Raw genomic sequence first — 15,338 nt, forward strand, 5'->3', positions numbered from 1 at the left:
CCGATTTCCCAGAAAAGACCCATAACGATGCTGGCTATTTTTTTTTATGACGCCAATTGCTTACTTGATGGCCAGATCTCACCAGAATTATAACAAGATGGTTTCACAACCAAAGACGGCAGAATTAGGTAAAAATGGAGTAACGGATGGATTCCCAGCAACAGGGCGGATTTCCGACACTCAAATAAATATGCATTAGAAGATTTGTGATTTATGGCAAACACGTTGAACTTTAAACTAGATGAAATTAGTATATCTGTCAATCAATACTGTAGGGTTGTTTTTTTTTTTTAACTTTTGATATATTAATAGGTTTTACTAATGGATGTTTCATGTAGTTGGCGTTGCTATTTAGCAGCTGAGAGCGTAATGGACCTTGAAAGGAACACTTTTTCAAAGCAGTGTTTGATTTCGCTGCAGACGGCATTGCTGGTGTTGAGAAAGCATTTTCAATGTAATAACGTCATATACAGTAACAAAAGACTGAGTACATAGCGATGAGAAAGTTCAAAACTGCAGACGCAAGATTCTCCCAAGGAGAGTTTATCATTTGATTTTTGGGTCAATATCCACTCCATGTGAATCCGTTCCAAAATATCATAGCTAAATTCCGGCAATGGAACTTTGGTAGGTGATGATGTCACAATAAACTGCTTCAATACTACGTTGCCAAATATGCACATATATGGGAATGTTTTACAAAAAAACATGCAGATTATTTAAAAAAAATCAGTGATATCCCCTGGAATTCTGAATTGATGGCTCTGTGAAATATGATAGCGTTTGTGTTAAGAACCAAATATCCAATACCCTGATGAAGCTGATGTTCAGTGAAACGCATCAGGTTCTTTAAACCCTCTTTTCCAGTCATTTCTCCATCTTTACCTGAGAGGATGGGAGAATCAGCTTCTGCAGGACTCTCTTGGGTTTTCAGGGATGAGGTAGAGCCCTAATTTTCAGCAAACTACAGGGAATAACACTCATTACCACTCACTTCCACTCATTACCACTCATTACCACTCATTACCACTCACTTCCACTCATTACCACTCACTTCCACTCATTACCACTCATTACCACTCATTACCACTCACTTCCACTCATTACCACTCACTTCCACTCATTACCACTCTCTGTAGTCTGTCCTGTGTGGCACATCTGAAACATAGAATGTGACGGAAGGTCAGACCCAATCGGCCATCCAGTCTGCCCTTTTCCTGCTGTAGAGACTCAAACCTCAATCAGTCGTTGGTCTCGTTTTAGATTCAGGAGCCGTATGCCTATCCCATGCATGTTTAAATTCCCTCACTATAGTAGACTCTCCCACTTATGTTGGGAGGCTGTTTCATTTATCTACCACTCTCTCTTAAAGTGCTTCCATTACATCTAAACCCCTGACCCTCAAGTTTTAAGGACCAACCAAACTTTCTCTATATTGCAGTTGAATCTCATTTTTTCCTTTAATTATAATCACACTATGAATGCTACACTATGAAGGCTACTGACTTCCAGTGGTTCGCCACTAATATGAATAGAATCCTTCTCATCCTGATAATGGTTTCATGCCGCCGTGTACACAGTATTAATCTGCATATTATTAACTTCCCAGGTCTTCCTCTTCTATACAACTTGACTCAGTATTAGCCGTTCCTTTATTAATGCACATACTGTATATATATATATATATGACTTTTTTTTGTACTTTTGCTATTTCTAGAACATAAAAACCCCCTTGAGGTTTGAAAAATTGTAAATTCGAGTTTCGACTACATGATGGTTCAATAAAACGTATTATATTACACATTCCATCTCTCCGCTTTATTGTTGTCTGGCTTCAGAGAGCAGCGTGTAAAATATGACTTTGCTGCCACAGAGCAAACAAGAGGATTATGAAGGGCAATAGAAAATGTTCTACCTGATATAGTAAGAATGCCTGGTTTGTGTGTTTTAATGACTGAATTTGGGAAAAAGAACATAAAAGGAGTTAAACTCAAGATATCAAATAATTACCCAATAATTACCCGTATCAAATAATTACCCATTATTCAGTCTTGCCCAACACACGTTTACCATGCGGAGCACATAGAAACATGGAATTTAAAAGCACATTAGACCCATTCGGCCCAACCCTTAATCAATCCTTGATCTTGTCTTAGATTCAGTAGCCATACGCCTGTCCCATGCATGTTTAAACTCCCCTACTGTATTAGCCTCGACCACTTCTACTGGGATGCTGTTCCATTTTATTCCACATTCTATAGAGCAGTGGTTCTCAACCCGTGTATCCTCAGGACCCACATTTGTCTTTGGTCATTAAGTCGCAACCCAAAAATTACCTCAGAAAAGATGAGGGAGTGGAAAGGCTGCCCGCGGGCTGCAGCAGGAAGAGGGGAGGAGCAATCAGAGAAAAACTTTATTCAGCTCCCACTAGGAGCAGACAGCGACCGCAAACCAATCAAGCAACTTGCTTTGTGGTCGGGGAGTAATACTAAAGTACATGCCGGACCGGAGGCTGCCTGATGGCCCTGATTGTTGCGGCCGAGGTCCTGACAGCCTGCTGCTTGCAGATTGCCGCTAGAATGTGTAAGGCACCCCCAGGAAAGTGAAATTTTCCCAGTATGCCCCCAGTCCGGCCCTGACCCTCCGCGACCCACTGAAGACAGGGTTGAGAACCACTGCTATAGAGGGTAGTCGATAAGTGGAAACGGAACTCAATAGATAGTCTGGAAAAAATGTACGCAACCCAAATACATCATGATTTTAGCCCACATAGCAATTCCTCCCCTCTTCTGCCTCCTGGTTTTGACGCATTATAAAGTACGGATAGTGACAACAATGTGATTTTAATAATTATCACAGGCAATTTTGACATTGGTTCGTTTTTGTGATATGGAATGAAATAATTGAAATGTAAATTCTAGACACAAGCAATTCTATTTCTCAATGTGCAATGCTGCAATGTGCTTTTGATATATATATACAATATATGCATATATATACATATGTATATATTCTGTCCATTTACAAAATTGATTTTTTGGATTTGGATTTATAATCTATTTATTGCTTGTTTTCTGTCCATTTGGGGTGAAAATGGCAAGCGAGGGAGCAGGGTGAGACAGTGAATAAAAATAGAACATTTCTATAATAAGACGAAACCTCTGCTCTGAAAGTGTTTAAGAAGAAGAGTCCCAGCTGTAGATATCCCCAGCAGATTCCGAGCGTCTGTCTTGCCGTGATGTTCGCACGGGGTGCATGTGCCACCGGCTTTCAGGAAGATTAAGGCTGACAAATGAAATTGAGCAAAATCTACATTGAATTCACTTATAGGTCACAATCAATAAAAGACCAGCGAGAGCAGATCATTTTCTATCAAATCTCATTGTGTGCGCAATGCCTCTACCCTGACGACTGTATTTAATGGAAACGCACTTTTGTCTGCTTTGATGTCTGTGTTTGTTGAATGCGTAGTAAATTTCCTTTATAGTATTCTTTTTTTATCCTGGTTCCCGGAATTTGCGTTTCTTGATATGCGTGTTTCTGCAAGTGCCACGGACACGTGGTTAATAGGAGATGGGGGGCTGGGATAAATCAATACCAAACAGCTACATTAATGTATATATTTTCGCTTAGGTACCTGGAATGGGCAAGTAATTTTATTCAGATGCATATCCCTTTAAGTGACAGTGGGGTGGTTAAAAAAACCATAGATGGGTAAAATGTTCTGTGTTGTAAGAAACAAATGAATTATTAACAAATTAATGGTGATTAACGACAACTTTTTCTGTCTCAAATTCTGCAAAACTGCGAAACTGTTGTTTTATGTTGCCTGAAAATATAAGCATTTTTGGCGCATGCGCTTTTCTGAGCATGTGCATGTCTCATGAATCTAACCGCGTGGTTTGCATCTTACAAAGACGCAGGCATGTGGATAATTTTTACATCTTTGTTTTCATTCGAGGAAGTGATGTCATCTCATCTTAAATTTACAAACCACTACTGACCATGAAAGGGTTAAACATCAGAATTGCTGAATTCTACTCAGTGATAAAGCGCGCACACCAAAACTAAACTAAAGAAAATGGAATACGAACGCCAAATGGTTAACGAAAAATAAACAAACACATCTCTAGATGTAAAAAAAAAAAATAGAATAAATAAAGATAAAAAAAAGTCAAAAAGGACCAATAAACTATAAAAGCAAACCGTTTTCTCTGGTGTTGTCCACCTGGCCAGGATAAACGGATATACATAAAGGATGCCTCACAGGACGAGCTGCGTTTCCTTCATCAGCTGTGGCAACATCCACGCGAGTTTGAGTGCCTTTTCTTGTGTATACTTAAAAGAAAAGCCTTTTACCGTTAAAAAAAAAAAAAAAGGATCATGGTAACGGTGCGAAGCTAAGGCTTTACCTCTGAAGGTGCTTTTAGTGAAATATTTCCTATTGGCTTCTGTAGAGAGCTGGAGATCTGATGTGTGATGATACACTGAGATCACAGGCTCCTACGGTGAGAACTTGAATGCTTGGAGCTGTTATGACCCGACTGGAAAGTGTTCAGTATATACAAAAAAAAGGCTTATCCTCTAAATGGCACAAATTACAAACTCCTTTTCAGTGTCAGGCAAGGCTTTAAAGGGTATAATTTTTTTAAAACAACATAATGATGATTTTTTTTAAACAACATATCCCCCAGTATTTATTAATCATTGATTTTGCTTCTTTGCATATATATTTATTTTTTAATAATGCCAACTCTACATAACTAATTACTCTTTCTAGTTCTGCTTCTTTACTCGCTGGTATCAGTTTGAATTTTATACATTGTATTATACCCCAACGTCTCACTGTGATGCATCATTTGGATCCAATAATGAAAATCTTTTTTTTTTGCCGTACACCTAGCTTTATAGACTTTGACTCAATGAGTAGTTAGAAGGAAACCACTTAGTTGATTAAAATTAGACTTTGTTTTTAAAGACATACCGTATTTTGATTTATTGGATAATGTGCTATTTTTAGGAGTGAATTTCAATGACACTGAGTTGTGATCAATCTTATGCCAAATGCACCATTACTTCTAATTTATTTATGCAATGTCAGCATTATTTAATGGCACATCATTCAAGTAAAAATAGGTTTCATAGAACAGAAGTCTCTACATATACTGGACCATGTATTTCCTTATCAACCAGCTAATACTATTTTAACTAATGACTAAATACTAAGGTTTTGTGCCAGAAGTACTTTGTACATTATATTCATATTGTATTGGGAATTTCCTTGGAGATCTACCCCTTCTGTGCAGGGGCATAACTAGAAACCACAGGGCCCTGTGCTAAAATTGCCCCCCCCCAACTTTACCAAGCAACATGTCCCACAGTGTCAGCTTTGCCACCAAACAGTTTGTCAGTGCCATTTCAGCCCCAAACAGCTTGTCTGTGCCGTCTTTGTCCTCAGCTTACCTGAGCCATCTTTGTCACCAAACAGCTTGCCTGTGCCATCTTAGCCTCCAAACAGCTTGTCTGTGTCTCTCTTCCTCTTTGCAGACTGATGCAGCATGCGGGTAACAGATATGATGTCACTTCCTGGAATGTTAGATCAGACAGCGTGCAGGGAGAGACCATCCAATCATCAGATTGGATGATCTCTACACTCTCCGCAGCTAGCAGCTTTTTAAGGGGCAGTTGAGGGTGGTGAGACCATGATTGTTATGCCCCGGCTCCCTTGTTTATGTTCCAATTGTCCAAGTGTGTGAGAGTCGGAGGAAACACTCCTTAGTGATTTTACTTGAAGAAAAGCCTCACTTTTTATTTTTTATATCAGCAATAAATGTTATTATTTGGCACTAGAAGTCGGAATAGAGAACTACAATTCAATGTGACAACAGCCAGAAGTAATAAGGAAATGTCCATTTTACTTCTTCCAGCTACAATCGACATAGATCAGCCGGAGCAAAGTACTCAACTCAGCAAATAATGATATAATTCCATAAGGACTTATTACTACAGGAATCAAACACTCACTTAACATAGTTGTTATTCTATGATAACAGCTCAATTCGAAGTGAGGGCAAATATAGTAACGATAAAGGATTCTACTTCCTCTGCGATGCTGATGCTTGTTATGTAAATATCTTTTTATTTTCCATAGGACAATCATAGAGATAAACTATCGTCTATGTAACGATAAAGAGGCAAAGTACTATGAAAATTGATTCTAAACGATTCTTATGGATTAGAGACTACTTATTTTTTACACAAAAGACCTTATGCATACTGTCAAAATTGTCCTTTGATGTCACTTCTATTACAAAAGCTCAAGAAACACAAAGAATTTATAAAAGGGAAATATGTTTAGTGATGCTATACAGTTATTGAGATTGGTTGTCCGTTGTCCAGTGATCAGTCCTTTACACTCAATGGTTTAAATGGAGCCCACTTTAAACCAAAACACCAACTTATAAAAGAGAGGTACAAAAGATGAGGACAAGAAATAAAATATAATATATTCTGCCGATAGAAAAGATTGCATTACTACAGATGTAAAGATGTATATTATACTCCAGCTGCCTGAAATAGGTCATAGATCACAGATAAAATTATATTTTGGGACTAGGTACATTGTCAAGGCTGTGGGAGCAACGAGTATATATAATCCCATTTGAATTACTGATATTGGATCTTTAAATGGGAAGTCTCATGGAAAAAAAAATCTTCTTGAGCAAACAATACAATGTTAGATACGGTAATTTATTTTGTCCAAATATACTTTCTTAATCTGCAGACCTGGAGGCCGCCATTGTTGTCAGTCATGTGATATTTGAATGACTTTCATGGCTCAAACACCACACTGTGCTGATTCTTTATGGCAATGCTAATGAAGTCCATTTCTCCATAAACTTCCATTAGTCAGTGTCTGGCCGGGTAATTAATAGCGAGTCATTCTTTTTTTACAACAAGGTATTAAGAGAAGGGGGTTAAGGTTTGGTGACTTACGCTATGAGAACTAGAACACTCACAAGCAATATCTAGCTGTCTGAAAACATTATATTATACAAAAACTAGAGCAGCTTTAAAATAAAACAGTGCAAAACATATTTTTTTGGGATACTAACAAAAAAATGGTGGTAGTTCCCCTTAAAATGAATGTGCTGTTGTGGTTGGCTCTATTACAATTATGAGGTAATACAATAAAATATGTGGAGTTACAAGAAGACGTTGTAGGCCTAACTACAGCCATTAAAGCCTGGTTTTGCTAATTTAGTATATCTTTCCATTTATTGTAACTCTTTCACTCCTAAATTACTTTACAAATGACGTTCATAACACAATTCCCGATTCTGAACACATATAACGCATGCGTTTATTGTGGGTCCTTTGTATCACGTTACAAAATACAAATTTCATTAGAAACATTTCTTCATCTCGTTTACTGTGAATTTATCCAAATGCAAATTGACAAATGTTGCGGGATTCCCAAAAAGGAAACTCAATATCCAAAAACAGGCTGCTTGACGTATTTCTTTATTATCGTCCAAACAGTTCACAATGAGGCGCGTCTACGTTTACATGGTAGAGGGTCAATGGAAATTTACTGTGACTTTTCATAATGTTATGTGCATTAATATATTTTCTGTTTGATTTTCAGTTTGGACATTATCCCATAAACAGACAGGTACAGAAATGGTGCTTAGCAGTTACAACGTATCCGCAAAGCCATCCCCTTGATTCCATCCCTAGCTGTTCTGTACCAATTTATGTTAATTTACAAAAACGTGCATATACATAAAAGAAGAGATTAAAACAGACTTCACATCGGGTTTTCATGTAATAAAAACCTTGTTTAATATGATATTGCAACGCTGTTAACCCTTTCGGGTGCAGCGTCCGATGGGCTCAGCACTCACACTGTTAAAGACTATGCTGCTTCTTTAAGTGCATCTGTGTGTATATTGTGATATACATGAATACTTGTAAAATAACACATGTTGGCATAGAACTAATACTATGTGTAAAGTCTGCATTGAGTAAAATGACCTTATCTATGTTCTACCCAAACCCACCCTGTGTCCCCTATATAATCAATAGGTTGAGTCTATTCAACAAAAACTCCGAAACATCAGAAAGGGGAGTTTAAAAAAAAAAATAAGAGTATGTTTTGTACATCGTCTTAACATATGGCATATATGTTAATAAACAAAACGGGGGTTGGATGTGCCAAAAGAGTGGAACCCAACACTTTTTAATGACAGCACAAAGTAGACTGGCGATGACGGCGTAATCCTCTTTTAATGTGAAGTTCTTGTATTCAATGCTTTAAGCTGTCTCTTTCTCATGCGCACATCTGCATACGTGCTTGCGTGTCTCGCTGGATGCACCTGTCTCTCCCCGTCATCCAGAAGCCTCCCAATACTTATCGCTCGAAAGAGACAAAGGGAGCTCGTTGTGTTTCCAGTCACTTCTCAGCTGTCATTCTAGATGTTCGAAGTGGCAGCTGCTACGTTCTCCTCAAATACAGGTAGTGGAAATTCCCATTGAAGCCGATATGTGGGTTTATTGTAACACATTTAAACATATCTGGCTGTCACTGGGATCAAGTAACACGTAGAGTATGTTAGGTGACCCATACATGTCACCTAAAATCATGTTACATGTCTGCAAACCAATGAGTATCTAACATCATATATCAACCGGGTGCTAAAACCGCCTATGTTTTTACATATATCCTTAGTTTACTATTGTAGTATCACATATAAGCACCCATCAATTACATCAGCGAATACCTGCCAAGTAACATGTATAGAAGTAATTTCACTGGAAAGAAATATAATTACATTTAAATTACTAAAACGACACTTCTCCCTATCAGTAGTTAGCAATTTAACCTGAAAGAGTTAAATCATTTATGACGCTGGTTGTCTGAGCAGGTGTATAAATTCTTTTTTTTCTATTATTTAACAATATTTAATAATACGTCACAGGAATCTCTGTTCCTAAAAGGGTTAAACCCGCAGGCAGCATCTTTGAAAATGGGGGCCATCTGTTCTTAAAGCCCATTTTATCAACGACTGGGTCAAAATATCCATAATAGGTCAATTCTAAACATTTAGATGTAATTGCTTAATCTACACAAACATCCAACATTGCTCGCTATATATTATCCTTGTGGATTTGGCCCCCGGGGAGATTTCTGTTGAATAGACTCAATGTGAAATGCTTTCATTTTTTATGTGTCTGTATTGGTATATATGTTGGTTTTATTGCAGTCGACTAAGTGTTTTATGAACTTAGTGGTGTCTTAGAAATGGAAGAACGAAGCAGTGCTTAGTGCCAAGCCATGTGTAAAGTATTAACGTGTATAATAGCTTTATGGATTGGCAGTAATGATACCTCTGTCCTATATGGTGACCTCATCACCCATTTTTCCAGGACACTTCTAAATGTCACGTGTTGCTGCCCCTGTAACGCGCTGCCCCCTTCAGTATGCGGAGAGTATAAACTCACAGAAGGGAAAACTAAGTTATACACCCCACATACTCCAGGGTAGCACTTTTCATGGGCTGGTCAGCAGCATGTGAAATGTATAGGCGTCCCTTTAAAACAATGGACAAAAAAAAAACACAAAAAAAACCCCCAAAAAAACAAAAAACTAAAAAAACGATGGACAATGTGGCCACTTTAGTGTCCGATGATAACTAAAAACTCTCATCAGTATTGCAGCCTGAGAATTCCTTTTGTTTTACAACATTTGTGAAAAATAGTGTGTCCTACCCCAAAAATATGAGAAGTTGTCATTTGGGACTCTTCAAGAGAGAGTCATTAGGAACATTTGCAGGAGAGTTGGGCTTCAGCCTCTCCCGTTCATTTCTATTATGAAGGTTCTGCCACAGCGAGCTTCTGCTGTAGGAAGACCTTGGCTGGCCCTGTATAATGGTTAGTTAAATGAGAGTCTCCTCGCCCATTGAATTACACATTATACAGGGCCTTCTTGCTGGAGAAACGTGCTAGTTTTGGCCCTTCCTAATCAATAGTGATGCAATGGAGTTGAATCCACAACTTTCCTGCAAATTCTCCCGAGTGTTCCTCGAACTCAAATTTTTTTCATAAGTTATATTTTCCGAGAGCTATGGACGTGGCAAAACATAACCGAAAAAATCATTTAAATAGATAGAAGTCAAGCAAAAGTTAATATCACTTCTTCAGATATCACACATAGGACAGTAAGTCAACCATCGGGTTCAGGGTACTAGTTTATGAACTTCATCGTAACAATGCATTTGTTACTTAATGCCCAGAACTACATCACATCAGTTTCAAAGAAGGATTTGAAGGGTTCCACCTGATTCCGAAAGCATTCCATATAACTCGGGCACATACATATAAACGGGCATTTTCATGATTTAACATGGTCGGAAAAAAACTGATTTTTAAACAGGTTCATAGTAAAATATTTTTAATTTGAGTTTTTATTGTAAAAAAAACCCCCAACAGTTCTGAACGTACATAACAGCGCATGCCAATCTTACCCAAATAGTTTTTCCTTGGCGTTATACATCTAACTATATAATGGCTGGACAATTACAACCAACCCAGAATTTTTATAGGGCTAAGGGGTTAATGCATAGCTATTGTCATGGCAACCAACAGAATGCTTCCATTGAGTGATTCTAATTTAACTCCTCGCCCCTTTATTGTGTTTTGCCATGCTAAATATGCATTTAACTGTCTAATGCGTCTAGCATAACAAGTGATTTTTTTTTCATTATTTTTTTTATTTTTTCTGCAACCATGTTGAGATATTGGGATTTATTATTACTTCCATTGCTTCTATTACTCAATTATGTTTTGTATTGTTTCTTTGTGACAGATACCAATTTTGTCCTGGGTAATGCCCAGATTGTGGATTGGCCTATCGTCTACAGCAATGATGGGTTCTGCAAGCTTTCTGGATACCACAGAGCAGAAGTTATGCAAAAAAGTAGCACATGCAGGTAATGAATATTTCACAATTTCACATTAATTACTAATGCACTGCGTGTGCCGCATCTTATAAGAGTCCATGTGACGGAAAACATGTTTTTACTTATTATTTCAGCCCCACAGAATCTGCTGGCGCTATATAAAAAAAGTGTAATGTAAACATTTACCGTAAAGATAAAAACACCCAGAATTGGTAATTCATAAAATATTAATTGCGCAGACCTGCATATATATACTGGAATTAAATATAAACATTATGTTAACATGTAAAATAAGCCTTCACCAAAAACAAATTAGTTATGTTTATTGAGTATAGTTTTTTATATTTTTACCATTTTTTTTATACATTCAAACAACCAGCCACAGTTTTGATTGTACAATTGTACGATAATAGGTAAGGTGTAAAATATTTATAATTTTTTTTAAGAACAAACATATTAAGTCCATAATAAATCTTATCTAGAAAACACAAAACACATAACTGTTTCCTGAACACTTTCTTATATATATATATATATATATATATATATATACAATATATATATATATATATTTAAGACAGGTGGCTTCCCCAGCCACTGCCCCTCCCCCACAGCCACCGACTATGTATGATGGTCCTCCGGCCCCCGGTACCTGTGCCCTGGTCCTCTTCTATGGTAGATGGGCTGTGTAGGAACCCGGAGAGCGAGTGACACAGCGGGTGTCCTGATTGGTCTCTCTTGTGCTAACCAACCTATCAGGAACAATGCAGTTTCATGCAGTGGAAGAGTTTTAAAAAAGGAAACTTCCGAATAATTCTGATACTTGTAATAAGAATATTTGGTGGGAGTTCCGGTTTAAGTATATATTATTCATTTTGGAGAAAGCTGCGCACCCATATCATGTATTGGTCTTTTTCCAGCTTTATGTACGGGGAGCTGACAGACAAAGACACCATCGACAAAGTTCGGCAGACGTTTGAGAACTACGAAATGAATTCTTTTGAAATTCTAATGTACAAAAAAAACAGTAAGTGTTCTGGGATTAATTTACCTTAAATTCAGTTTGCTATGAGACTGGAACTGGGTGGGAAGTGGGTGGAACTGGGCAGGGAGTGGGTGGAACTGGGCGGGAAGTAGGTGGAACTGGGCAGGGAGTGGGTGGAACTGGGCAGGGAGTGGGTAGAACTGGGCAGGGAGTGGGTGGAACTGGGCAGGGAGTGGGTAGAACTGGGCAGGGAGTGGGTATAACTGGGCAGGGAGTGGGTGGAAGATCACACCATGACCCCGACCACAGGTTTGCCTCTATGCACCGTAATCAGCTGTTACCTGGAAGCCTCCGCTGTATATCCAGAGCTATATAACCATATCCTGGTATGTTAAGGTGTCATATTTTTTTACATTTTACTTCTCGCTTTAGAAAACATCATTTGCATTATGTCTAGAACAGTTAAAAAAAAAAAAGAAATAAAACAGGCATGAACTATACATTTACTAGCTTAATGGCTGCACAATGTATAGGTAAAAACACGCAGACACTAAAGAATATGAGGAGCATCTATATCCCTGAGGTCTAAAACTTTGCACTACAGATTGTGGCCCTTTACCGACTACCTACGTATATTAAAATCTTTATGTGAACGGCTACATCATGTCATGTAGGATTATAATTATGTAGGATTGTTGAAATGTCTATATATAGGAATCGTTCCGGTTTAAAGAGTGTTCACATTGTTGGGGCAAGGGCGCTATATCACTTACAGCATTAAATGAATTATTTATGAAGCATGGCTGGGATTTACTTAAAGAAGCGCCGATGTTTATTTTATCTGCAATTAGATACAAAGATGGAAGTTTCTGCTTGCCTGCCAAATGCGGGTCCATTGTATTAGAGATTTACTTTGAAAGGCAGTCTAGACCAGTGGTTGTTAACCATCTATTTTGGGGAAAACACTTTTAGAAGCGACCAGAAGCCAGCATCCTATTCCATGCCATCTGAAGCTATCAAAAATAAAAGGCATAGACCTAATCACAGTTTATAGCCCTTAGGACTAGCATTGGTTCACAATCTATCATTTAAGTAACAGTGTTCCATGAATTTATGTTAATATTTCTATTTTAGTGCAGAGATAAGACATTCCCAGCAGTCCGTTTACCGTGTCGTACGTCTCCCATGACACTCAACAATGGCCAATGACTGAGCATTACCGGTGCAAAAGTTCACATTAACTTTTCCAAACAATATATGATGAGAAGCATCCTACGCAGCTCGTGTCCAGAAAGTTGCTGGTCGTTCATAAATATTTTTAAAACGCTATGGAACTTTCCAGATGAAGCCCAGTTTCCCTCGGTCTCAGAGTCAGTTTCTTCTTTCCGCGCTAGCCACTTTAAACCCAATGCCCAAGAAATGACAGGCATGGGGCCACATGCTGCATACGTTTGGCTAGCTGCTACAATGTTACAGCTGCCTGTACCGGATATACCAGTGGCTTTAAGCTGTAGAACTGTATCGCCTGCCCTTGTGGCTTCCAACGTATTGGCGATGGGTGGAAGGGGTTATTGGGCACTGGCCCAGGAGTCATGTCTGGGCCTGGTTTCTGCCGATTTCAGCATTGTATTGGCAGTGATAAAACCGCTTTTCAAACTTTGCCGTAGAATAACTCTTTATATAGCGAGCAGACAAAGCCCTTTATGTATCACCAGCTTTAATGTTCTCAGCGTTATCAAAAGACATGAAATGATACCATAGCTCGTATAATTTATTTTAAAAAAAGAATTCTTGGAACTGCTACTCTTTGTTTTCTAATTCCTAGGGACGCCGGTGTGGTTCTTTGTCAAAATTGCTCCGATTCGAAACGAACAGGACAAAGTGGTATTATTTCTTTGCACTTTCAGTGACATCACTGCTTTCAAACAACCGATCGAGGATGATGCAACAAAGGGTATGTGCACAATGTCTCTTCTCTCAGGTGTTTAAATCAGATGAAAGTACATGACTCACCGTAACTTTATTATTACGAATAATTCCCAAATTGCAAACATTGCCCTAATTTACCCTTTCAACACTCCCTTTAAGTCCAGCTTCTTGTTTCTTTCAATTTTTTAATGATTCTGCAGCCTAGCACTTCTTAGAATTAATTGCTGCTCCAGACATAATATAAATGTGTTTGAAAGGTGTTTCAGGACTGCCATTCCCGTCATCCTTAGCTAAGTACAAACTAAGATCAATGCCTGTAGTTTTCCCCAAAACTGCTCGATGGTACATTAATGTATGTATTAATGTACAAAACAAGGAAAAGTCGTGTAGATCCCCCAACTAAGGTGACCACGTTTCCTAAGTGCCGTTCAGGGACACTTAGCTTGACGTTATTGCATCAAAGTTATGCTTGGGACTGGGGAAAACTTATCTGCCAACGCATTTTTCAGGATTTGCCCAGAAAGGTCGTACTTCTATACATGTCCGACATCTCTTTTTTTGCTTTCTCAATGAACTTCGGTTGACCAAACAAAACAGAAGGAAAAGGTGAAATGTTGGCTTCCCCAAATTGTTTGAGAAAACAGCATTAAATGTATATATATTATCAATAAAATACACCTTTTTTAATTTAATTGTTATGATTATTATGACATTATTATTATTATATTATTATTATTAATATTAGTTTTCATTACTAAAGTCCACTAAATTACATGCTGTTGAGGATTACTTTCTGGCAGCTGGTGGCTTATGATTGGACAAAATTGGGACTGTCCCACAAAAACAGGTCCTTTGGCAGGTATACTAAAACAGGTATACAAGTCCATACAGCCAGCAGGGCACCCACACTAACAGGGGTTTTGGGTAGAAATGTACATCCATACAGGACCCTTCATTGGTTTTCGATGCATTCTGTAAATGTCCTTTGGACAGGGAGGGATATCGCTTGTCAACTGTGTTGCCAGTTGTGTTTTCGGCTTCTTTGGCCTCTCGGATCTTCTTGCCCCCCACCCCCCCGGGCCAAATGTTCCCAGCGCCCCTCTGATTTAGTCCCTCCACATCTCCCGCAAACCATCCTCGTGGGGTTAATGCTTTTGCAAAGGCCAACCATCGACAAGGTCCAATTTCCTATAGGAAGGACCGGTCTGCTGCCAGCCAGGATCCACGCAATTGTCTATTATCCAGGTATCATCAAAAAAAAGAGTTGAAATAAATCCAATTATTATTATGCCCTAATAATTCTCTTCTTCTGTCCTCTCATTTACATGATAAAGAGGAACACTAAAACCAGAAACCCCAAAATGGTATAGTTTGACTTCAATGTGATTTTCCAGATTAAATTAAATTATTTAAAACACAGGGGAGACACGGAAGGCCGCATTCTGTCCATTTTAAATGTGACA

At 38.4% G+C, this 15,338-nt stretch overlaps 1 protein-coding gene across 1 annotated transcript in view; it reads left to right on the forward strand.

Moving 5' to 3' along the window:
• The window catches only part of KCNH1 (potassium voltage-gated channel subfamily H member 1), a 126,120-nt gene that overhangs the window by 6,195 nt on the left and 104,587 nt on the right, over positions 1 to 15,338 (forward strand). Inside the window, exons 2-4 of the mRNA XM_053458666.1 lie at positions 10,868 to 10,991; positions 11,882 to 11,988; positions 13,772 to 13,900. Coding sequence (XP_053314641.1) covers positions 10,868 to 10,991; positions 11,882 to 11,988; positions 13,772 to 13,900 — 360 coding nt within the window. The remainder of the gene's footprint in view (positions 1 to 10,867; positions 10,992 to 11,881; positions 11,989 to 13,771; positions 13,901 to 15,338) is intronic.

The sequence above is a fragment of the Spea bombifrons genome, chromosome 3, assembly GCF_027358695.1.
Source record: "Spea bombifrons isolate aSpeBom1 chromosome 3, aSpeBom1.2.pri, whole genome shotgun sequence".
Taxonomy (NCBI): Eukaryota; Metazoa; Chordata; class Amphibia; order Anura; family Pelobatidae; genus Spea; species Spea bombifrons.